At 42.4% G+C, this 25,725-nt stretch overlaps 2 protein-coding genes, 1 long non-coding RNA gene and 1 pseudogene across 6 annotated transcripts in view; 1 reads left to right on the top strand and 3 right to left on the bottom strand.

Moving 5' to 3' along the window:
- Window positions 1–588: 588 nt before the first annotated feature.
- Window positions 589–9,825, bottom strand: LOC127060235 (uncharacterized). Of its 2 annotated transcripts, none has more exons than XR_007779015.1 (2): window positions 9,719–9,825; window positions 589–2,178 (listed from the first exon to the last, which is right to left on the bottom strand). It is a non-coding gene; the product is annotated as an uncharacterized LOC127060235 (long non-coding RNA). The 2 variants fall into 2 exon arrangements; XR_007779014.1 differs by having other exon boundaries at window positions 589–2,196; window positions 9,719–9,809.
- The window catches only part of LOC127060226 (uncharacterized), a 68,881-nt gene continuing 46,417 nt past the window's right edge, over window positions 3,262–25,725 (top strand). Inside the window, exons 1-2 of one of the 2 annotated variants that reach the window (XM_050981138.1) lie at window positions 3,262–9,874; window positions 10,367–10,570. In XM_050981138.1, the coding sequence (XP_050837095.1) occupies window positions 4,352–5,752 (1,401 nt within the window). In that variant the 5' untranslated portion in view covers window positions 3,262–4,351 and the 3' untranslated portion in view covers window positions 5,753–9,874; window positions 10,367–10,570. Of the gene's footprint in view, window positions 9,875–10,366; window positions 10,571–25,725 lie in introns of those variants that run through there. The other variant, XM_050981141.1, reaches the window with a different exon arrangement.
- Window positions 10,941–21,220, bottom strand: C1H3orf52 (chromosome 1 C3orf52 homolog). Of its 2 annotated transcripts, none has more exons than XM_050981157.1 (6): window positions 20,688–21,220; window positions 17,302–17,425; window positions 16,602–16,735; window positions 15,912–15,982; window positions 14,289–14,479; window positions 10,941–13,304 (listed from the first exon to the last, which is right to left on the bottom strand). In XM_050981157.1, the coding sequence occupies exons 1-6, from the start codon at window positions 20,865–20,867 to the stop codon at window positions 13,252–13,254; spliced, it is 753 nt and encodes a 250-aa protein (XP_050837114.1). In that variant the 5' UTR covers window positions 20,868–21,220; the 3' UTR covers window positions 10,941–13,251. The 2 variants fall into 2 exon arrangements, with proteins under 2 accessions (XP_050837114.1, XP_050837116.1); XM_050981159.1 differs by having other exon boundaries at window positions 20,732–20,873.
- Window positions 22,033–25,725, bottom strand: part of LOC103820766 (suppressor of tumorigenicity 14 protein-like) — a 32,588-nt pseudogene continuing 28,895 nt past the window's right edge.

Here is a 25,725-nt window from a genome sequence, read left to right as displayed (position 1 = left end):
TTTTGTTCTGCCAGTCACCATGACTCCCCTTCCTTCAGTTCCTTCTCTAAACTCACCATATTAAGTTTTGTTCAAATCCCAATTGCTCTCCGTTCACATGCATTGATAAAATGTTCCATGAAACTCTCCCTTCTTGCCCATCAGCTGCCCTTCCCTGCTTGGGTAGATGTCACAGGGATGATATGCTGCAAGGATGATTTCTCCCAGGATAGCCCTGGGGGGAGCCAGAGCCCGGGCTGATGCAGGCTGCCCGGCTCCATTAGCGCTGCTCTGCTCCCTCATGTGGTGATGAGATGTGCAGCCACAGCCCGGACAGCTGGAAAATGACCGTGGATTTACAAACCTAACACTGAGTGTATGAGTCAACTGCACGAGTACAGACTATACCAGCCAGATCTGCTCATGTCTCCAAACTCCTTCAGGGTATAACCATACTGAAGCCTTGCCCTTTTTCTCATCCCCCTTTTCCCCTCAGGAGCATGTTGCCAAAAAGGTTTCTACAAATTCCGGTGAACTGTGGTACTCGACTGTCAGCCATGATGTAAAACATGAAATCTCTGTGATTGATGAAATAAACAGGGCAAGAGATTCTCCTCCTTTTTAATGCCTTTATTAAAGTGATCAGCTCGAAAATGGGGGTTTTGGTAGATCTGCGGAGTTTTGCTGCCGCTCCCAGCAGTGAATCAGAAGAGGAGGATTTGCAGCTCTGTCCCCAAGGGGGCAGAGACGGGAGCCCTGTCCTCGCAAGGCAGTGGGGTATACCCAGGGTTTCAGTTTGGGTTGTCAGTTCAGCAGGTCCTGGGTCTGACTGGTATCGTTTGTAGTTGGGGCAAGGAGTGACTGAGGTTTTCAAGCGTCTCTGCTGGCTTCGGACCTCGGCCCTGCTGTCCAGACACCACTCTGACTTTTTTATTCTGCTTTGGCTCGTCTCTTTTGTGGTATTTTCCAGGATTTGGTAAAGGTCCTGTCCCAAGGTAGTCTGGGTTTGGAGGTAAATTTGCATGTCTCCTGAGGATATTTGCAAATATCCCCCTCTCCCCACCGTCCGAGGGGGGTTGTCATCCTCCTGGCAACAGACTAGGGTGGTGCTGAAAAACAAGAATCTTCCACAATAGAGAGTCAAATGGTGATACTTAAGGATACTTAACTGGCGGTTACAACATTTCACTAACAAAGAACTCCTGGCCAATGGTCAACTCTCAGATCAACTTAAAAACTCCTCTGCTGCTCCTTCTCTTAAAAAAAAAGGGTAACATTTTTTTGTTCATAACAATTGACAGCAATTATCAGACAGAATATGCACTTATCAGTGTGCCCGAGGGGAAGGCAAATGTCACCAGCCCTGAAGAGCATAGTGAATATGATGATGTCCTGATAACTTAAAAGGTATTTTTTTCCAGAGGGTATGCAACCATGATGACCATCCTTCTCCTGTCAGGTCTTCAAACAAATACCTCTCTTGTTACCAAGCTTACTCATTAGGCTACGTCTACCAGTCACTTACTATGAGACAAACCTGTCCATGAACAGCTGATCAGAGAAAGAAATGGACTGGGTACAGGACTTGACAATTAAACGAGGAGGAATCAATAGCAACTGTCATCATACGACAATGCTCCTCTATAGAAAATTAGGAGCTACAATATTTTAAGCAACTGAACCTGTACATTTTTCTGGACTTTTAGAATACTTCTTTTTTAAAGGGGCCTTAAAGAACTACTGCTACAAATCTCAAAAATGTAATAATAACAGGGTCTTTCTGTTTGTTTGGGGAATGTTTCATGTTTTAAATTAAAGCATAAACCTTGTGTTAGATGCACTTATTCTTGTCCAAAATTTCACTGACATGCTTGATTTGTACCATTATACAGCGGACAGTGTTTATAAAGAACTCATTTCTCAATTGCCCCCCTCCCCCTTCTAATGTAACACTACTTGGCTTAAAGCTGGAATTAAATAAAAAGCCCCAAAGCAATAAAATGCATGCAAAACAAATATTACACCCACAAGAATACTGTTGATAGTGATGCTGAGAATTACCTCTCAGTGGCAGAAGTCCAGGTGCTGCTTCCGTGACACAATGCTTCCACAGCTCACTCCTGCTGGAGTCTCCAGTTTGGCCTTCTGCAGTGCTAGAGTACCACCTCCTCACGGCCCAGCTCCCCCTCTGAAAGCAGTCTGGACATGTGCAAAGGACTAAAACCAGGCGTTCAGCTGTTTACCAGAGCTCACAAAGTGATTATGTGCCTGTGTTCTTGTTCAAGCATGTTTTTTTGCTCCCTCCATTTTTGTAACAAAACAGTATGAACAGTTGAGTCTTGAACAGTTTTGAGTCTTCCTTTGTTTGTGATTGCTGGCTGAAGCCCTGGCTTTATGGCGCAATGCCTTTGTGACTCCCACCTGCCATTTCCATGCTGGGGATAACCCATGGGCAAGTGCATGGAGCAGTGGATAGACACAGTGCAGCATGTACAGGTATCACTGCTGTGGCAGGCACCTGAGTCTGCCCAAAATTCATACTGGCTGCTGTACGTACACAGATTACACCTGACATAGGATTTTAAAGGGCTGAGTGTACACTCCACAAGCTGCTTTTTAACAATGTCTCAGTTGTCGAAGTCATTAAAGTGTTATCTTAATTCCTTCTATTAAAATTAATATTGATCATTCACACAAAATATCATGGTGTAATAATGTGCTTTTAAATTATTTTTTAATTATTACTTGATGTAATAATGTGTTTTCCCACTGCTGTGTCTCTAATGGATTGAGTCATAATTATGTCACTTTTAAATTTTGTTTTACATGATCAATATACATCACAGATATATAACCAGAAACTACTTTTTTTTGACACTTCCTTCAATGAGAGTTCAAAACCTAACTGGATGTAGTCTGTAAAGTCAGGCATTTTCTGTTGAATATCCCATCTTAACTACAGCTCCACCTCCTTCTTTCCAGTGAGGTTCTGGGGTAAAGGTAGGTGTCTTGGTGAGAGCAGTAAGATTGAACAGCATCTCAACAGCAATTTATTTCTTTGCCGCTGGTACTTTCATAGCCTGCTGCTTTTGGGACAAGCCAAATAAACCATGACATTTATCCTTCCCCAGCATAAGAATCAAAAGGAATCTCTCTTCTACCTGTATGCTACTGTCCTAGGGTGACTGTTACCCCATTCGCATGTGTGTAATTTATACTGGATATTATGTTCTGTGCCTTTAAGACTTGCAGAGTGAGAGTTTTGTTTTGGGCTTTTTATCAGCCAGTCGGCGGGATATCCAGATAGCACCAGTGCATGTTGCAGCTTTTCTGCTTTTTGCCCTGCTTTTGGCTTTCGCTCTTGCTTCTGCTTCGCTTCTGCTTTGCTTGCTCTTGCTTTTTTCCCCCCTTCTCATTAGTTACTTTAGCTAAACAGTCCAAATTCCTTTCTGGACTGTTCTCCCCACCCCGTTGGACCTGCTGACTGCTCCGGACTGGGATTTAGAACACGGAGAGAGAGTTTACACCTTGTGACTGCAGCAGCTGCCTCAGCGCCGGAGAGACTGATAACAGAGCAAACCCCCAGGAGAGACTTTCTGAATTTGTCATCTTTCTGAGAGCAGTGGAAGAGTGATGTCATCCGGTATTGTTCATTGTGTGTGCTGGGGGGTGCTGTGCTTGTCAAATAAACAGGTTCTTTCCACCTCTCACCGAGGAATTCTTCCCGAACTGGTTGGGGGGAGGGACTGTGTGGGTTTGCTTTTGGAGAAGCCCTTTTTGGGGATTCTCTCCAAAATTTGCCCTAAACCAGGACAAATTTTGGCGCCCACCGTGGGGCTCGAGAGAGAGTGGAGAAACCCTGTTTTGAGTGCATTTTGGTTACCATTAGTCTGTTTCAGTATAAAGCAGTTAATAGACATGCTTTTTGAATTCATGTCTATTGGGGTGAAGGCTTGCATGCATTTCTGGTCCCTAAGGTTTTTTGAGATCTTAATACCTCTATGGTCCCTTGGTTTGTTTTCTTATCCAGAAATAGCTCTTGTATTGTCCCTAATACGTAGCTTTTACAGCAGAGGGGCAGTGACCACAATAGCTATCCTGCTGGGCTTTGTGGTAATAGCTTGTAAGAAGTTTATAAACATGCTGGGGTCTGCTCCAGGTGTGAATGGTTCATGGCTATGGTTATGCATCCAGCTTGTTAGAGGAAGACCAGGGGGTGAGGCTTTTCAGCCTTTGCTTTCCTTCTTCTCCTCTGAATCTTTTGCATCACTATTGGAGAACGTTCAGTTTCCCCTGAATATTAAAGAAACCATCTTTCTGGTACTCAATCTGGTAAGCTTGCTCAATCTGGTAAGCCTGCTGCATCTCTAGAATGAGGGCTGAGATTTCTAGACAGGTTGATGAGATCCCTGACTCAGGAATAGACCCAGGTTTGGAAAATCCTAAGTGGTGTGGGAAATGGGAGAATATGGGCCAAATCCTGAAGGAATTCTCTGACCCTATAGTCTGGGACTTTCCCCATGAACAAATTCAGAATCCAGTTGAGGTGGGGAAATATCTGAAAGAGAAGTACCAGGATGACCCTAAAGAGAAAAAGATCATTGCAGTGACCTGGGCCTTGGCATATGCTTATCGCACGTTGCTAGATACGGTTGGGCAGCAGACAGAGGCAGGGAGGCAGGGAGACAAAGCAGCCAAGCTAGATAGTGAGCCTAAGCCAGCAGCTAAACCAATGGCTGTTGCTACCAGCACTAGAAGTGGGAAATGCACAGGCAAGACCAATCGACCAGTGGATGATGATGATGATGATGATGCAGGAGAAGGACCCTCAGCACCTCCTGATGTAAAATCAGAAGTCAAAGCAGCAGGTGCCAGATCAGAAGCCAATATGGACTCCTTTTCCCTGAAGGACCTCCATGGCCTAAGGAAGGATTACACCCGGCGACCCGATGAATCCATAATTAGTTGCTTAGTCCGTCTCTGGGATGCTGCAGGTGAGGCCACAATTCTGGATGGCACTGAAGCAAGGCATTTGGGATCCCTGTCACATGATCCTGTTATCAACCAAGGAATGATGAGGGGGGTTAATCCTCACAGCCTCTGGGCACGGGTCTTGGACAGTGTTGCACAAAGATACCTGTGTGCAGATGATCTTTATATGCAGCAGACCCAGTGGAAGACCATAGAGCAGGGGATCCAACGCTTGAGAGAAATGGCAGTGGCAGAGATTATCTTCTCAGATGACGTAACAACTAGGAACCCAGACTTGGTATCATGCACATCTGTGATGTGGCGGAAACTTGTACGACTCGGGTCACATGAATATGCTTCTGCCTTAGCCATAATGAAGCGAGATGAGAGGGATGAGACCGTGCTGGATATGACGAAGAAGTTCCGAGCATATGCAGACGCTGTGCGTGGCCCAACACATGCCAGGATCGCAGCAGTGGAAACACGTCTGCAAAAGTTAGAGGATAAGATAGAGGAGAATCACAAGAAGCTCAGGGAGGAGATTAAGGAAGATCTTCTCCAAATCTCAGCAGTACAGATCAGAGGTCCTAGTGCCCAATACAGACGTTCCCCAGATGGAGAGAGAAGGTACACCCCACGAGCTGAGCTGTGGTTCTTCCTGCGTGATAGTGGAGAGAACATGAGGAGATGGGATGGGAAATCTACTGCTGCCCCGGCACGACGGGTACGTGAATTGAAGGAAGGCAGGACTCAGAGAGGGAGTTCCACCAAGAGGGAAGCAGCTCCAGTTGCCCGCAGCTGAACTACCAGATACGATGATGATATGTCTGATCCCCTTGAAGGAACATCCAAGACATATGCCCAGAGAAAGAAGGATGACCAGGCTTAGAGGGGCCCTGCCTCTAGCCAGGTAGAGGCTAGGGAAAACCGTGTTTTTTGGACTGTGTGGATTCATTGGCCTGGCACATCTGAACCACAAGAATACGAAGCTTTGGTTGACACTGGTGTGCAGTGCACATTAATCCCATCAAGACATGTGGGGACGGAGTCTGTTTCTATTGCCTGTGCGACAGGGGGATCCCAGGATTTCACCTTGGTGGAAGCGGATGTGAGCCTGACAGGAAATGAGTGGAAGAAACACCCTATTGTGAGTGGCCCGGAGGCCCCATGTATGTTGGGCATAGATTACCTTCGAAGTGGGTATTTCAAGGACCCAAAAGGACTCAGGTGGGCATTTGGCATAGCAGCTGTAGTGACTGAGGGCATCCAGCAATTGAATACTTTGCCTGGACTGTCCAAGAATCCATCTGCAGTAGGACTTCTGAAGGGAGAAGAACAACAGGTGCCAATTTCCACTTCCACAGTGCATCAACGGCAATATAGAACCACTCGAGATGCTGTGATCCCCATCCATAAGATGATCCGAGAGCTGGAGAGCCAAGGGGTGGTCACCAAGACCCACTCACCCTTCAACAGCTCCATTTGGCCTGCATGTAAATCTGAGGGGGAATAGAGATTGATGGTGGACTACCGTGCATTGAATGAAGTGACTCCACCATTGAGCGCTGCCGTGCCAGACATAGTAGAGCTCTAGTATGAGCTAGAGTCCAAGGCAGCAAAGTGGTATGCCACTATTGACATTGCCAATGCATTTTTCTCCATTCCTCTGGCAGCAGAATGCAGGCCTCAGTTTGCTTTCACCTGGAGGGGAGTGCAGTATACCTGGAACCGACTGCCCCAAGAGTGGAAGCACAGTCCCACCATCTGCCATGGACTGATCCAGACCGCACTGGAAAAGGGTGAGGCTCCAGAACACCTCCAGTATATTGATGACATCATTGTGTGGGGGAACACAGCTGCAGAAGTGCTTGAGAAAGGGAAGAAAATCATCCAGATCATCCTGGGAGCTGGTTTCGCCATTAAAAAGAGCAAAGTAAAGGGACCAGCTTGTGAGATTCAGTTCCTAGATGTGAAGTGGCAGGATGGACGGCATCAGATCCCTACAGATGTCATTAACAAGATCACAGCTATGTCCCCACCGACCAATAAGAAGGAAACACAAGCTTTCCTAGGTGCCATAGGCTTTTGGAGAATGCACATTCCCAAGTACAGTCAGATTGTGAGCCCTCTTTACCTGGTCACCCACAAGAAGAACAATTTCCACTGGGGCCCTGAGCAACAACAAGCTTTTGCCCAGATCAAGCAGGAGATTGCTCATGCAGTAGTCCTTGGTCTGGTCAGGACAGGACCAGATGTGAAGAACAGGGTCTACTCTGCAGCCGCAAACCATGGCTTGTCCTGGAGCCTTTGGCAGAAGGTGCCTGGGGAGACTCGGGGTCGGCCACTAGGATTTTGGAGTCGAAGCTGCAGAGGCTCTGAAGCCAACTATACTCCAACGGAGAAAGAAATCTTGGCTGCCTATGAAGGAGTCCAAGCTGCCTCAGAGATGATTGGCACGGAAGCACAACTCCTCCTGGCACCCCGACGGCCGGTGCTGGGGTGGACGTTCAAAAGCAAGGTTCCTTCCACTCATCATGCCACTGACACTACATGGAGCAAGTGGATTGCCCTTATCACTCAGCGTGCCCGTATAGGTAAACTGAATCGCCCTGGGATTTTGGAGGTGATTACAACTTGGCCTGAAGGTGAGAATTTCGGTGTCACAGATGAAGAACCAGAACCAGTGACACGGGCTGAAGAGGCCCCTCCATATAACCAGCTGCCACCAGAGGAAACACGCTACGCTCTTTTCACGGACGGTTCCTGTCGCATTGTAGGGATGAACTGGAAGTGGAAAGCAGACGTATGGAGCCCCACACGACAGGTCGCTCAAGCTACCGAAGGAGAAGGTGGATCGAGCCAACTTGCTGAACTCAAAGCTGTTCAGCTGGCCCTTGAAAATTGCTGAGAGAGAGAAATGGCCAAGGCTCTACCTTTACACTGATTCATGGATGGTAGCTAATGCTCTGTGGGGATGGCTGGAGAGGTGGAGAGAGGCCAATTGGCAGCGTAGGGGAAAACCAATTTGGGCTGCTGATGAGTGGAAAGACATCGCTGCTAGGGTAGGGAAGCTACCTGTGAAGGTCCGCCATGTAGATGCCCATGTCCCCAAGAGTAGAGCCAATGAGGAGCACCAACACAATGAGCAAGTAGACCGGGCTGCAAAGATAGGGGTGTCAAAGATAGACCTAGATTGGTAACACAAGAGAGAGTTATTCCTAGCTCGGTGGGCCCATGATGCCTCAGGTCATCAGGGCAGGGATGCCACCTATAAGTGGGCACGAGACCGAGGGGTGAATCTAACCATGGACAGTATTTCTAAGGTTATCCATGACTGTGAGACGTGTGCTGCCATCAAGCAGGCCAAGTGAGTGAAGCCCCTGTGGTACGGTGGGCGGTGGTTCAAGTACAGGTATGGGGAGGCCTGGCAGATCGACTACATCACGCTGCCCCAGACACGCCAAGGCAAGCGCTACGTGCTGACCATGGTAGAAGCCACCACTGGATGGTTGGAAACCTACTCTGTGTCTCATGCCACTGCCTGTAACACCATCCTAAGCCTTGAAAAGCAGGTCCTTTGGAGGCATGGTACCCCTGAGAGGATTGAGTCAGACAATGGGACTCATTTCAAGAACAGCCTTATCAAAACCTGGGCTAGGGAACATGGCATTGAGTGGGTGTACCATATCCCCTACCATGCACCTGCTGCAGGGAAGATAGAAAGGTACAACGGGCTACTAAAAACCCAACTGAAAGCCTTGGGTGGGGGATCCTTCAAAAAATGGGAGCAGCACTTAGCAAAGGCTACCTGGTTAGCTAACACTCGAGGTTCCACTAACCGAGCAGGTCCTGCCCAGTCTGAGTCCCTGAATATAATAGATGAAGTCCCAGTGGTACATGTCAGAGGTTTATTAGGGAGGACAGTGTGGATCAATTCTGCCTCGAGTACAGACAAACCCATCCATGGGGTTGTCTTTGCTCAGGGACCAGGATGCACATGGTGGGAGATGCAGAGAGATGGAACAACACGATGTGTACCTCAGGGAGATCTGATTGTGGGGTGAGAATGAAATTGTTTGACGATATGGGGATAAGGGGTGGAATGTCCTAGGGTGACTGTTATCCCCATTTGCGTGTGTGTAATTTATGCTGGATATTATGTTCTGTGCCTTTAAGACTGGCAGAGTGAGAGTTTTGTTTTCGGCCTCTTATCAGCCACTCGGCGGGACATCCAGATAGCACCAGTGCATGTTGCGGCTTTTCTGCTTTTTGCCTGCTTTTGGCTTTCGCTCTTGCTTCTGCTTCGCTTCTGCTTTGCTTGCTCTTGCTTTTTTCCCCCCTTCTCATTAGTTACTGTCCTGGTTTGAAAGGAAGTGGTTTTTTTTTGGAGACAGTGGTTAGCCCAGTGGGGGCTCAGGTGTGAATATTGGCACCTGTTTGGACCAGATGGTTCCGCCTCTGAGAACACAGGGTATAAAGGTAGAACTCCCAGGAAGTGACGCTCTCTTGCTTGTCAGTCAGCAAAGGGATCAGGTCAGTTCTCTCTCCCCCTCCGGCTGTAGGCCGGGTGGGGGAGGGGAAAAGGCCACGAGGCGCCGTGAGCTAGGCCGGAGGCCTTGGATCTTGGAGAGAGAGAGAGAGAGACCGGGGGGGGAAGTGAAAGGATGGAGGGGTGGAAGTAGTGAAAGCAGCGAGCAAATTCCCCCGCCCCTCACCCCGCTTCCTAGAGAGAGAGAGAGAGAGAAGAGAGAAAAGAGATAAGACGCACCTTGCAGCTCCTGGAAGTCGGCCAAGAGTGAGAAGAGAGTCCAGCACCTAGAGATGATTTTAACTTTTTTTTCCTTCACGATGGAAACCTTCCAAACGTTGATCCTCCCGGAGGACAGAGATAAGAACAAGAAGAAATGGACAAGTGAAATGAGAGGTTTGTGTGAGTAGGGAGTAGTGGAGTTAATGAGGAGAATTTACTTGGGAAGAGATAAACGGAGGAGCAGTTTTTTTCGGCTGTGGACGACTAACTTTCTATTGTAACACAGAGACTGCGGTTTTGGGGGGAAAGCAATGGCTCAGACCCAAGAAAGGCAGTGAAGAGTAGTGGTGGGCAGAAATCAGAAATGAGAGGATTTCTGTCGTGAAGCCCTTGCCCCGGGGGAAATGGGGGGGATTTTGTTATCCCAAAATGGAGAGACTGTCGTTTTGTGGAACTGACCAAAGTATCCTTAAAAAGAGAAACCCCAAAAGCAATCTTCTGGTCACATCTCACAGTAGACACTACGTGGATGTGTTTTCATGGAGGCACTGGCATTGTGCCCAGTCTAAAACCAAGACAGTTACTTTAGCTAAACAGTCCAAATTCCTTTCTGGACTGTTCTCCCCACCCCGTTGGACCTGCTGACTGCTCCGGACTGGGATTTAGAACACGGAGAGAGAGTTTACACCTTGTGACTGCAGCAGCTGCCTCAGCGCTGGAGAGACTGATAACAGAGCAAACCCCCAGGAGAGACTTTCTGAATTTGTCATCTTTCTCAGAGCAGTGGAAGAGTGGTGTCATCCGGTATTGTTCATTGTGTGTGCTGGGGGGTGCTGTGATTGTCAAATAAACAGGTTCTTTCCACCTCTCTCCAAGGAATTCTTCCCGAACTGGCTGGGGGTAGGGACCATGTGGGTTTGCTTTTGGAGAAGCCCTTTTTGGGGATTCTCTCCAAAATTTGCCCTAAACCAGGACAGCTACATAGATTATTACAGCCAGAGAAATTATAGTTCGTATATTTTACAAACCAAGCGAGAATCAGAATAAGCCGCAAATATGAGAGTCATGCAAACTACTAATTTGGTCCAGAAAATTTCCCAAACTCAGTTTAAACTCATGCAACAACAATAAGTATGAGTTTGAGCATATACCTCTGTCAGACATGCTTCATACAGCACAGCATTTAGAATTCTGATGACTATTTTCCAACTCACACAGTTGAAAGACTAGAGCTGCTAAAGAATGAAAACAGATACTTTGAGAGTAAAAATAAATAATTTAATGCACAATAACATTGTCAGATTACTCCTTAAATAAACTAGTAATATTAGAAAAACAATTTTCCATGACATTTCCAACAATACAAAATGCTTCTTAAAATAAAAGTTCTATCCAACAGTACTAACATTTATAAGACTATAAATAAATGACAAGATGTAGTTCACTCACATGGTAGCGAATATGTTCCATTCTGCATAAAGGTGATGCTTAATTTTTATGTTATAGCCAGTTACTGCCTGTAACTTTTGTGCCACTCTGCCCTATGTCTTCTGCTCCAGCACCATCCTCTTGGCACTGATTAATCTCCTCTAGTCTGTCATCAACAAGAACAACTATTTACTCGCTTATTAAGGCAAATACCTTACATCTGTTCCTTTTTATCTACAGTGCTAGGCAGGAACTATAATTAAGGATATAGACTAGTCTTCAGATTTACAAAAACAGGTCAAGTATCTGTCTATTCACTAGTAGCAGTAGCTAACTGTAAAAGCAAACTGCTAATTCGACCCTTTCAATATTCCTGTGACATTCAGCTGCATTAGTGAACAAGGCACGTCTCTTCATGCTGTTGCTTTCTTCTTTCGTATTTCACATTGAAGAAGAGAAAAAGAGAGCAAAGAGCACCTCATCCAAGGAGGCTGTAGGAAGATTAAGAAAATTATGAAAGCTAAAGCATTCTTAAGAAGCTAGTGCAAAGGCCTTGCATTTAATTAAAGAATACAAATACACATATATATACAACACACATATATACATGTATGTATTTAGGTTTTCAGGCTGTTTTACAAGGAAAGAGCAACAAGTAAATGTGGCATATGAAGTTTGGAGGGAAAAAATAACATATATGAATTTGAGTGGAAGTGAGCATTGAGGATGAAGCTGTATACATAATTTTGCAAAAGACAAGAGAAAAAGAAAGGAGCCATGTGCAAGATTGCTTTCAAAGCTCATGCAGAACATTAATATTTAATCATGAGGCATGACAAAGCAGAGCTTTCAAAGTCAACAGAGCATGCATCAAATACATTATTTTCTCAAGGGTGAAATGGATTACTGAGATACAGAAGAAGAAGGTAGTGGTGCTATAGCAATACAACACTGTCATAAATATACCACATTTTCCATTTACAGTATTGCACCACAGGCAGTATTTACAGGACAACAATTTTAGAAGTGTTTCTACCTAATGAATAGTTCCCTGCCCTGGGATTACTTGTAGACAGGGAATCGCATCTCTTCTAGGTAGTGATGAAAAGAAGGACTCTTTCCATAATTTCTCTGAAAGTTAAAACAGTACTATATTAATATTAAAACAAAACTTTAAACAGTTATTTCAACATATTATTTCCTGTCTCCTTTTATGCCAGAACTCAGGACATCCCTTTGGGAGTCTGGAGTTGCCGGGACCCTTGCCAGGGGGCTCTGAGACACTTCCACACAGCCCAGAACACCAGTGGGTTTGATTAAGAACCATGGAGCAAATTCCCACCTTTACATGAAGACCTAAAAGCCACAGCAGTTTAAATAGTGTAATAATAAAGTTATCACAGGGTGTAAATGTAGGTTTTGGGATTTTTAGTATAGGGGTTTTTGGGGACAAGATGGAGGGATTTGGGCATGTCTAGCCTTTCTTCTTCTTCTTCTCTACCTCCATCTTCACTGGTAATGTTAGCACTTTTAGATTGGTTTAGAGTAGAAGCTCACTGTCTAACATAGATGATTGGTATTGGAAAGTAATTGTAAATATTTTACACCTAGTTTTTAATATATAAAGATAACACTGCCCTGGGGGCAGGCAGAGTGCCTCTAACTGTTCTGCTGAGCAGACCTCGGCTGGACTGGAGAAAAAATTTTATAGAATAAACAACGTTGAGACCGAGAAATGAAAAGCCCTGACTCCTTCTTCAGGCGCGAGGCTGGGAAGGCAGACTTTCGAACTTTTCTCGGGGTCACTCTGACCAGCTAGAGACCCCAACACTTTTACACTACTTTTTCTAAGAATCCTGTCAATATATAAGGAATAAAATTCTTCTAAAAATTTTAACTCCTGACCTGTTGATCTCTTGTCCCTTGGTAAGAATCCAAAGAAAAACCAATACGAGTTAATTGCAAACCTTACTTACCTACACTGCAATGCTGAATTGTTAGCCAACGATTATTCTAAAAGCACATAGGTGTGGTTCAGTAAATTGGCACTGGGGGGAGGAAGCTCCATGCATTGTTTTTAGTATAGCTTCAAAGCTCATGGGACTTTTATATGGGCATTTGTATCAGGACAAATTGGAATCACTACCTAGTTGCTGGTAGTGATTGCCTAGAAAACCTGGAAGAATGAACATTTGTTTCCTTTAAAAGTATTTCTGTACATAATAAATTTCCCAGAAAACTACAGAAAGACAAAAATCAGGACTCTTTTTCATGTCTTGGATTGTGACGGTGTTCACAGGGGTCCCAGGATGAGGGAAGAGATGAGAATGTTGACTCCATGTTTCAGAAGGCTTGATTTATTATTTTATGATATATATTATATTTAGACTATACTATATTTAGACTATATTATATTTAGACTATTTAGACTATTATTTTATGATATATATTATATTTAGACTATAGTCTAAATATTATATATATCATAAAATAATAAAAAGAATAGAAGAAAGGATTTCATTGGAAGGCTAGCTAAGAATTGAAAAAGAATGATAACAAAAGCTTGTGTCTGACCGAGACAGTCTGGACAGCTGGATTGGGATTGGCCATTATTTAGAAACAACCACATGAGACCAATCACAGATCCACCTGTTGCATTCCACAGCAGCAGATAATCATTGTTTACATTTGTTCCTGAGGCCTCTCAGCTTCTCAAGAGAAAAAATCATGAGGAAAGGATTTTTCATAAAACATATCTGTGACATTGGATTAAATTTTTTTTGTTAGCATTCAAAACCAAATGTACAATGAGGAGAAATATTTTTAATTATTTGTCTCCTCATTATGGTACACATACATACCAGGAAAACTTTTCTGTACAGATAAAATGCAATATTAAATCAGAAAAGTTTGGTTGGAGTCCACAGCTAACCAGTCTCATCACTATTCCCTTTTTCATCAGAGGACCAAACCATGAGTCCCAGGTTTTAGGTTAAGCATATTAAGACTTTCTGAAAGCTATTTTAAAATATTCTTAATACTGTTATGCAAATCATATATACTAATGAATCTCAAGATCTTTCTAGAAATATTTCCCTCCTTTCCCATAAATACTTCTACTCTTTGTAAAGAAACAGTTTCTCTAAGGTACAGCACTTACATGTGAGAGAAATTGGGTCGAGCTTTAACCTGTCACATGCAGTTGTCCCAGGATTAAGAGTATCTTCATCATAAATATTTTGACGTAAAATGTTCCTTATAAAATCTGGGTTCATACTGTTTTCCATAAATCCCTCTGTTGATAGTGGTACAGAAAACACTAGCTGATAAATTACAGTGGAGCTTTCATTACTGTAAAACAAAGTCAAGGATGAATGTCTTCAAGTGTCAAGAGGATCTTTTTTTCTTTTTTTTGAAAGACTATCCCAACATTGACTATTCATATCAATGTTGGGATGGATTTAAAAAAAAAAATTCCCCAAGAAAAGCATTATGAAAGAAAACTGCCAAAGATGCCAGTATCTGCCTCCCTCCCCCCCCCTTCTCAGAACAGCTCTTGAAACTGGGTATGTACTTGAAGCCAGCCAGAGACATGTTTTCAAAACCATGAGGGGTAATTGGACATGTGTTCTGATCGGATACAGTTTTCAGTACTGGTGCTTCACAAGAAGCTACTGAAAAGCTACTGAAAAGAGGTGTTGCAATATCCTTGTGCATAGTTTCACTAGAAACCTGTGGGACGGTTTATTTTCTTGCTATCAGTATCTGGGACCATGCAGCTGTGCTCCTGACTCAGCTCTGGAGTGGATTACACTAACCAGTGAACTGAAGACCATCTGTAGAGATTTTATTTTTTGTGGTCTACCAAAACTGACTACAATTCAACAGCTATCTTCTATACTCACAGAATTCAAAACATCTTCAAAAAGTACTTGAATGGGGGGAAATAAAAGGAAAGAAAGAGAGGGAGAGAGCAAGAAAGAGACATCAAAGAGGCAGAGAGACTTATTATCTAATCAATATATGTGTAGAACCACAGCTTTGTACTTGATGGTCTAAATCATAGTTAGTACCCATAAGGCTTAGGAGCTACAGTTCCCTGTTGAGCAAAGCTAGCATGCTCAAGGCTGGCAGGGCAAGGGAGCATATTCCTCAAGGGAGCAAAGTGCCTTTGCAACTGCTATTTGCCACATTGCAATGTGGCTATTTGTCTGTCATTGCTATCTCAAAGGACCTGGGTCTTTGCAAAACTACTTCCGTTGATTTTGTCCTGTCTAATTTCTTTTGTAAGAGTTCTTTTTCAGAAGTCCTTAGGAAAGCTATCTGGCTATCTATCTTCCCTTTCCTTCCTGCTATCTCTCCATGACAGGAGACACATATATTCCTCTTGCCTTTATATCTTTTGGGAAAATGATTCTCTCCTCCCTATGAACCTTGTTTTATATATTTAAGATTATTTAAACTACATCAAGCATCTCCAGCAATTAATTCTCCTTTTAATAAATATCCTTGAATATGTTTATTAAGGGCTGAAACCGAAACGAAAGATAACAGAGATTATACTTCACAGCAACAATATGTTCCTGTCATTATATAATTTTAGCAGCATTTACCATTTACACCAGATGATCCTTTGACCAGTTTTCAGTGCCTATACACATAATTTTCCCCAAACAACCTTATTTTTCAGAGATTTAAATATTGTACTTATTTACGTAAGTACATATATGTCTCATTAAAAGCCTGTAATTTTCAGGTAACTTTGGGCACAGAAATTGCTTACCTGAAAGAAATCACTTGAGCTGACCTAAAGTAACGTCCTAAAGCCGGAGATGAGCTGTAGACCTCTGTTAGCTGAGAGAAAGAGAGAGAAAATATTTCTTCTATTCAATCTCTTTTTTACCCTCACAAAGAAAAAAAAAAGCACAGCAAATCATTCTTACAAAGCGCTTTAAGGAGCACAAAAACAGGTGCTGAAGGTCAAATAACAGAAAATATCTGCCCTGGAAAAGGTAGAGAGTAATTTAAATTTGACAAACAAGTTAATTGTACATTTGAGTGATTGGTATGTAACCTTAACACAAGGGGGGCACTCCTCAAGGTGAACTAAAAGCATGTGCTCATGGTGCTATGTGCAACTAATGCTATTAGGTTTGGGATCTAATTAGTACCAAAAGGATCTTCTAACTCTTACTTTGTGGGGGAGAGTGTCTCTGTCTTGAGATTGCCTTCCCACCATGTCCAAATGATAACTGCCATGTATGCTGAGTGTATTTCAGCTGTAATTCAGAGCTGTGCTGGCTCAGCAGAAATCACAGCTATAAACCCAGGCTGTAATCATGTACTCATAAGAGTACAACACATTTTATTTGTGGACCTGCAAATGACTGAGTTGCTACACAGAGAAACAGAAACTTAAAAGGCAAAACACTGAAGCAGAATCAACTTTGCCAAGAATCACACAAACACTTACCCTCTTAGTAATGTCCTCGGAGGAAAAGTGTGGGAGACCACACAATAACTCTAATGTTCCTGAAAAATTGTGAAAATTTCCATTGCTTAGTAATTCATCAGGATCCCAGAAGTCATCCTCATCTGTGTAAACATCTAATAATTAAAAGGAGATAGAAAGGGAAGAAAAAAGTTTCAGATAGCTGAAGTAGTGAAAAACAAACCTCTTGACTTTCTACAGGGTGGCCTTGTCATAGATTTCTTAGGTAAGGACTGACTGGGAAAGACAGAAAGAAAGTGCAAGTCACCTGAAAAAAAAGTGACATCACCTCGAAGTCAATCACCAACCTCCATTAGCAAAAGTCATCTGCTCTGGGAGTCTGACAGGCAATGACCCTATGGGACCTATGTCATCCACGGCACTTATTCCAACATTACAAACATAATTTCCATCCTCATATCCAAATATCTTCTTGTGATATTTTCTCACTTAGCTACAAACTAGAATTGTCATCTGATCAGGATACAAGTTGCTTGCTGCCTGCTAAGATAAAAGCATTCACAACAACTACTGAACTACAATACCACCATCTGTAGTCAGTATCACAGTTCCTTCAGCAGTTTACTGAAGGACATTAAAGGATGTTATTGTTGCATTTGTGTTCTATTAGAGCATACATATTGCATGTTTGTATTACTGTAGCCAAGAGCAAGATACTTACTAGAATAAAGAATTAGGCTGATGAGAATGACCAGGAAGATCACTAGAAATATCGTAGATATAACCATCCATAGTTTACACTTCCAGAAAATTACATTCCTGCATGATTTCCAAGGATCTCTCTCCTAGGTATAAAAGAGAAGGGCATATTGATTAATCAAATAAGGCAGGAAAAAAATACTGTAAAATGTCTCTGCTGTCACACTTAAAAACAAAACCCCCACATAGATGGGAGAACCTCATTGGTAAGCAATGCCCTATATCAGGGGTTCCCAGCCGTGACTACTGCTACAGGAGAAAATGCAGAACTAGAGAGGGTAAAGGACATTCACTTGAGAGAGATCATTCCCCTTTGCGCAGAAGTTCCAACTCCTGAATGGCCCGTAAAGCTAAAGTACTGCAAAGGTGATTTCTTGGCTCCACGTTTTTTTTTTAAACCATGTGAATTAAATCTGCATATTCCACAAGCACTCCTTTTAATGTTTTTTATCTCTCTCAACTAATAAGGTGTCTCTGGAGGTATTTCCAAAATCATTCACCTCTGCAGCATTGATGATGTCAACCTGCATTGCTTCTGGATGCCAGCATCCAATGCAAAGGCAATGCTATTCAATAGATACTATTGCATTAAACCCTCCGTAAAATAATTGAGACTTTTATAGCTGACTTACTTTTTCTTCAGAAGACTAGAAACTTGAAGGCTATTAAGTGTATTTAACAGAGTCTAACGCAAATCTCACCTGTTCTATGAAGTCAAAAGAAAACCAGTCAAAGCAATTGTGAAGGTATGTACATTCATATGGGAAAGAAAGGACAATACCTTGCCTGTTATTTAATTTTTAATAAGACTGAAAACTATGAAAGAAATTAGTCTTTTAATTAGTTAATCCAGCAGGATAACAATTAAAAAAAAAAGGGGGGGGGAAGAGTAAGCTTAGGTGATGGCAAAACAGATAACTTCATCTGTTTTGTTCCACAGCCAGAAGAATCAGAAGACTGAAGCAAGGCTTGAATTCATAAGCAGACCATGCTGTCTTTTTAATTACTCCTCTCCCTTCCTCTCCATCCACCATAAAGGTAGTAAAAAACTCTATGTCCTTTTTGTCATCAGTAGCAGGTAAGGAAAAGCACATGCTGTAGGTTGTCTGGGCCACACACATGCAGATTGGCAGGAACCAGCTACTGCTGGAGGCAATAATCCAGGTTTCCTTCCTTTACTTTTTGAACTTTCTAAGAACACAGAATAACACCGAGGCTTTCACTGAATTTGACTGAATTGAGCAGCTGGCTAAAAGCTTCTATGTGGTTGCAGGGAACAGGGAGAGAAAACAGACACACAGAGAAAGCACTTACAAGAGAGATCCTTCAGGAACAGAGGCAGAAAAAAGAAAACACTCTCTAGAAAAAGGAAAACACTCTCTGTAGACACCTCGGCACACAGAATTTTGCTCTGTTGGAGCATGAAAGGCAAACACTGGTTTTGTTTACAGCATGCTTTCAGCTGTCATCACATTTACTTTTTTTTGTTATTTGATTTTTAAAATATTTTATAAATATATATATATATAATAGAAGTATGAATTTCAATTTAATACTTAACACTAGCATATAGTTTTGTATTTTAAAAAATTTTAAAAGCCAGTAACTGCTGCTTAGAGTGCAACTGTGAAATCAGCCATAGCCTTACTCAGCTGAGACAGGCAGCTGTCAAGCCCAAGTTTTGATTGAGCCACCATATAGTAAAATCAGGACCCCTGACTAAGGGAAAATATTTGTATCTGACTCCAAGAGTTTGGAATGCTGAATACTCGCTTTATTAACCTTATATTATATTACATTATACTATACTAAAACTATACTACAAAGAATACTAAGGAATACTTACCACTAACAACTCGTGACTGCAGACCAACAGTCTGCACAGCTTGGACTTGATGAGCTAATTAACATAAACAATCTCCACCAGAATCCAATTACCAAATTCCTTCAAGTAAACAACCTTCCCAGTGCATTCCACAAGTGCAAAACACCAGGAGCAGCAAGCAGAGATAAAAATTGTTTTCCCTCTCTGCTTCTCCAGGAAAAAACCTGAGAGAGAGAATTATGTCTGTGCTGTTCAGAGGGCATGTGAATACCATACCACCACATGTTTAGACTATCACAAAACACAACTCTTAATCGCACATAGCAAACTGGCTTGATCCCAAGAAAATATTCAGCTCTACAACTAGTCCAACACCTTCCGAACTTTGCCAATAGGCCAGGAGGGAGCAACAGCAGCAGAGAAATTCTCTCCCTGCTGGACAGGACAGCTCTGATTAACCTGCCAGCTGAGCAGAAAGCAGAACATTGTAACCTCCAGTAGTCTGTATAGGATGGGAAGCCACCTGCTATATCAGCATAAAGAAAGCTCAAATGAAAACTCAGCTTTGGAAAGGGGAAGGATAAACCCAAGGGTAAGGTTTCTCGGATAGTCCAGCAGACCTAGCTGACCCCTGCCTCTCCTCACCCTCTGCCGCTCCTCTTTGCACCTTCTGGAATGTGTCTGGCCCTGCAGCGAGCTGATTCAGCTTTCCAGACCACAGGAAGTAACTTGACCCCTGACACAAGAGAACAAAGGGGTTTTCTGCGGAGTGAATCAGCCCCAGAGGTGAGCAGCAGGGCTCCCCCAGGGAAGCAGTGAAGTCACCGGAGCGGGAAGGGACGGGCGGTGCCTCTGGCAGACAGCTCCCGGCGGAGTCAGCCGTGCCCACAGAAGAGCGGGAAACGTCTTCACACCACCACAAATACTCCTGCAGTAAGTAGTATAATTCACTGTACAGCAGTCACGTGTGAATATGTTATTCCTCTGCCAGAATTAATCTGTTCTGTAGCTTTAAACTAGGGACTAGGAGCTACCTCCCTTAGGATTCACGTGCTGATCTTAACTGAGGGCTTGGAGCATTCTCTTCATACAAATTCATTAAGGTTAGCAACTGAAAATTACTCAGATAAAGAGAATCCAACATGCTCTGTTCGAGGACATCTTATTTTTGTTTGGTAGCACTGTTTTTGTTTTGGTAGCACTGAAGGAAAGCCTGGTTTTAAAACTTATTTCAACTCTTCTGGTTTTGAGCCCAATCCCATTGATAGCACATAAGAAGAGAAAACAAAACTCAGAGAACCAATTACAGTTTCACTTCCTAAATTAATGCTTAAAGTCCCACTCTCAGAACACTTCATTAATAAGGAAAAAGAATTACATTTAGTGTTTTTTTTAGCCTCTTTCCCTCTACCTCAAACAGGAAATTAAATCATCCCTACAAAATGTTCCTTCAAGTGTCATTTCTCTTGCTGTGTAGTATTTCCCCCCACCGGAAGGATCTAATGACCAAATGAAATTCCTACCTTTCTCTTTTTAGCATTTAGAGGCTTGTCACGATCAGTCTCACCTTCCTCCATGTTATGTTCCCGTAATTCAATAATCTCATGCTCCTGAGCAGAGCTCTGGCTTTTCATTGCTTCTGTCTCTGAAGAGGGTCCTCTGCGAGGACCTCTGTCTCTGAAGTGAGCACGGAGCCAGCTCATTTCCTTCTTGTTTCAGCTGCAAATATGGTCAGTAGCAGCTCTGACACGAGGCTGGAAACAGGAAGAGTGGAGATATTGTTCACAGGAGAGGTCTCAAAATACGGTTAAATTAGGGGAATTCCTTGGAAGAACAAATAAAGTCGGTTGCCCTAGCTGCAGAGAAAGGGAAGTCAGAGGAAGTATCGATTTGCATAGCCGTGAGAACTCTGACTCTCAGCTGTGCAATACTGGGTTTTCCGGTTTGCCTACCTTCCTGTACCAGTCCTTGACAAGCAAGTGACTAAACCTTTAGCAATGCTGGGACGATTTTGAGAGGAACCAGTGTTTTCTCTGCTGCTGTCAGCCAAAACAATAAAATGTTATTGCTGTTATCCATGCAGCTAAACAGATGCGGTGCTGAACAGCACGAACAGAGGAAAAGTTCATAGAGCATGTTGTTTGCTTAGGCTGGGACTCTGTCAACACTTGTGATTCTAGTCTCCCTCTATAGTCAATAAAGAAATGAACACTAATGACCTTTGTGCTATAAATCGTTCTCCCTCTAGCTATTATACTGTCCAAAATCATATCTAGTGTTAAAGAACCATTTTCCTTAGTATTTTAAGTATCTTTTAAACATACTATCCAGCCAAAACCTGAGAAGCTTATTTTAGGTAAAAAAAAACCCAGAGGATATAGATAAAGAGAAGAGAAAGATGGGCATCAATTTCAATCTGTGCTCTACAGGACATGTTTTTATGAAACAACCATGGTGATTTGGTCTGCACTAGCTTCCCACAGGCACTCTCATGTGCACTTGGAGTCACTCACAGCAGCTTACTGTAGCCAGGGGCTGATTACGACCCCAGCCTCCTAAATATCCTTGATCCTACCACGTCTTATTTCTCCTGTTCACACTCCATCCCCACGTTTCTCCTTCCTTCCCACAGAGCATCTCTCTCCCCTCTGACTCAAAAGGTCTGGACAAACAGCTGGTAACCACACCCTTCCTCCTATTTTGTCCCAGGACAGGGAGTACAATGCATTAAGCACCAAATGCAGCCTCTCTCTCCGACTCCCTTTCCTGTTGCCACTCACAGCACCACTCCTTTTTCCTGCCAGAAGCTCAGGGTGCTCTCCCCTCATCCCACCATTCCAGTTTTCTCTTTGTGCAACTCACCTTGGTTCTGCTGCCTGAAGCACATCCAGGGTTTGCATTCCTGATGTTGTGTCACACCCATCCAGTCAAAGGGACTCCATGAAAGTGAGCACATCTTAGGTTTATTCCACAAGTAAGAAGAAATACAATATACCCCACAAGTTTTGGTTCTGGGAATCTTTAAAGCTCTGGAGGACTGAAGGTGAAACTGAGCAGTCATCAAGATCTAACATGTATCTGGATCCACAAAGTCTTACTTGGGACATATTATGCTAGAAAAGCCTTTATCTGCTTCTCACTATTCCTGCTGGATATTAGGCTAAATTATTGAATTTCTACTCACAGTAGACCTTCCTACTGGATTGTCTGAAATCAAAACTGTTCCTCTAAGACAAAGAGTTAATGATTATACAGATCTCGCCATGCAAAGGCCAAAGTCTTATTTTATTTTATTTTATTTTATTTATTTTTGTATTTATGAAGAAACTGCTTGAAGTCATTCTTTCAGCTGGGGGATCTAACTTCCACACTTGGTGCATTTCTTCCATGTGAAATTCTGACCTTTCAGCTTTGCAAAAACAGGAAAGTCCAAGGCACCAATGCAGTTCTGATTACACATGGAGTTTAGAGTTACAAAGGCACATCCAAACAAATAAAACATAGCCCCATGCAGTTCTAGAACATGTTTATTAAAAAGAAAGATGTGAATAACTGAGTAGCCACTAAAGAAACAACCCTCCTAATATACAGTCTTTGAATATAACCTATGCTGTAAGCTTGACACAAGCTGGGGCAAGATGCCCAACAGGAGAAAGGAAGGAAAAGCAATAACAGTGTTAGAAAGAGCAATCTCACTGCATGCAGATTACAGTGCAGGAATCTCACTGCATGCAAATTACAGTGCTAGCTCTTTTCAACATTTCCCCCACATGCTGTCAAGGTAAGTCTAACATTAAACAATGATCACGTACTTATATACTGCAGAGTAAGTGTGCTGTGTGGACAGCAATAAAAGGTGTTCAAACTGCCAGTTTCATCTTTTAAATATATATATTAAAGGGGAAACCTAAACACTTCCAAATATTGAGCAGAGCTTAAAGATCATCTAAATGGTCTTAAGGCCTTCTAGACAATTCTTTTATTAAGATAAGTACTGGTATTCTGAAGTCCCATAAACAGCTTTGGAAACCTTAAATTGGCTAGATTTGGAGTGATAAACTCATCAGGAGATTAAAATTAAAAAACTTAGATTTACTACCAGGGTTAAAGGAATGTTGCTGTCATTCCTTATTTACTTTATTTGAGCCCAAGGATGCATCCAACCACATAAATCCATTTTCCTTCTATGTCCATTTCAATTTAGTGTGGCCTTGTGGGCACAGCCCAGAAAGAAACACCAAAAAAAAAAATTTCCTGAGCCTGAAACTCTCCTTACTGTGGACCAAGGACAGGATGAAAAACAATCATAACCTACCAGGAACATGCTAAAAATTCACAATGGATGCCAGAGCCAGAAAAGTACACCTGTAACATATTGCAAATATTAAGTCCTACAGTTAGTAAAAATTCTGAAGAGAATTTAAGAAAGCATTATAATTTCCTTTTGCACAATGAATTACAACTCATTCATTCCTTCCTTTTATTAAAGACATCATCCCAAAGAACCTAAATAATACTTAATGAAAATTTCTTGCATCCTAGCATTTTTGAGCTATATAGCTGGTATTTTTAAGAAAACACGGTAGAGACCCCAAAAGGTACAGCCCAGAAAGTTAAAGTCATGCAGTCGCACGTAACTAGAAAGAATTAATCTCAGCTTTTTACACAATACACTATTTATATTTTTGAGAACTCTGAAATATTTATTTATGTTTAGAATCCTGTAACATACCTAAAGAGTTGAACATATATGGCATGTGGCCATTTTTATCCAGATATGCATATGTGGAAATAAATATAGATGACAAGGAAGGAGAGAAGGGTTACGAATGAGGTATGGCTGGATTTTTGTTACAGGTTATAATCCCTTTTATTTTGTTTCCAAGGCAGTGCTGTTTCTGCAAATAGCCATAAGGAAGATGAATCCATTATGAACCTGAAGTTCCTCTGAGGCTGAACAGTTATTGCTAGATGAACCACAAATGATAGTTTCTTCATTAAAAAAAATGTATTCTTTCACCAAGGAACAGTCAATGGCGTTTTCATGTTGTATCATCATAGTCATAAATTGATTACAGCAGGAAGCAGCTTTCACACAGAGGTGATCTCCATTTTGTCCTTGGCTCACCAGTTTGTATTCTGATGGATCCTGGCATAAAGTGCTGTCACCTTGGTGTACACACCAGGATGACTGCGCCGAGCACACCCTTCTCCCCAGCTCACGATGCCAGCAAGGTACCATCTACTGCCCTTCCCTGTGCAGGCCAAGGTGCACAAGGAGATTCTGCACACTTCCAGAATTTCCCTAAAACGAAGGAAGTCTGGCCGTTAGTGCACACACAGACAGCACTGTAACAAAAAATAGGTTATTTAAGAACAGCAAATACCTGCCCCTCTTTTTCTCAAATATTAATTCAAACTTACTTCTGGATATAATGTACCCATCCAGATGCCATATTTATTCAATTATTTTAAATTATGGATGTAGCACACCTACCAATATACAGCCAATGGCGAGAAGCAGTTTATAAAATTACTCCTTGATAATGTCCTATTACAGGATTCATAGAATAACACACCACAGCCCAAATACAAAGAGAAGCAGACAGGGATGGAAATAGGGAATTCTACTGCAATTTGAAATCTGCTATAAATTGTTCATAGGTTGAAGGCAGATCTCTTATACTGTGTTTTAAATAGGAACAGAAAGATACCACACACCCCAAATCAAAAAAAGCCAACAAACCAAAACAAAACAAACCCAACAAACAAACCAGGCACAATTAAGTATTATCAGCAGTTTTATAATCAAGACTGAATCTACAGTAGACTACTTTGTAGAGGCAGAAGAAAGAACAAAGACTAAGGAATGTGCACATAAGAACAGGCTTCTCAAATGGAACATACAGGTTTGCACAGCAGTGTAGAAAAATAAAAATTTCCATTCAATTCAGTTCACAGGATCAAAGTGCGTTTGGGCTCATCAATTTTTTTTTAGCCTTTCATTACTTTAACCTTCTCTGACCTAGTCTGTTGACAGAACTCTGGGCAACTACAGTGCAGCTCCTCTCTGCAGCTGTTTCTAATGCACGCAAGGCAGTCGACAACCTCCAAATTCATGCTGGGGCTTCTTTGAGCCACCAGCTGGAGCCAAATCATGTAAGAGGTCAGGAGAAAGCCATGTGCTGAGAAAATAATAGTAACAGAAAGCTTTCATCACCCAACCAAACAAAATTATCTATTATGGTGGTACAAAATTATCTAGAGATAAGAAGCCAGATTTCTTCCTTTTTCTCAGGCTTCTGTTGTACTAGAAATGTTGACAATCCAAGAGACTGATGTCAAAGTGACTTGAGAAAGGAGGCTCAGCCAATTACACAGCCAGTTCTGAAAGACCAAAGGCGTTTTATACCACTAAGGAAAGGAAGGATCCTAAGCAGAAGAACCAAGATCAAAGAACATTCTAAAGTGATAAGAAAACAGAATGAAAGGGTATTTTTTTTATTTCTCGTGTATCAGGTTCTTTAAAGATGAAAGGTATTTGGAAGCTTCACATAACTT

The sequence above is a fragment of the Serinus canaria genome, chromosome 1 (genome assembly GCF_022539315.1).
Source record: "Serinus canaria isolate serCan28SL12 chromosome 1, serCan2020, whole genome shotgun sequence".
Lineage (NCBI taxonomy): Eukaryota > Metazoa > Chordata > Aves > Passeriformes > Fringillidae > Serinus > Serinus canaria.
The sequence above is the reverse complement of the archived record's forward strand: the minus strand, read 5'-3'. Positions and strand labels throughout refer to the sequence as shown.

What these genes read in the sequence shown, in the direction of transcription:
- C1H3orf52 (XM_050981157.1), bottom strand. Translation starts at nt 20,867, where the DNA reads ATGAGCTGGCTCCGTGCTCACTTCAGAGACAGAGGTCCTCGCAGAGGA. An exon ending in GCTCAAGTGATTTCTTTCAG is followed by an intron (nt 14,480 to 15,911) that starts GTAAGCAATTTC and finishes TTTGTTTTACAG; the next exon opens with TAATGAAAGCTCCACTGTAA. An exon ending in CGACCCAATTTCTCTCACAT is followed by an intron (nt 13,305 to 14,288) that starts GTAAGTGCTGTA and finishes TCATTCTTCCAG; the next exon opens with GTTTTCTAGGCAATCACTAC.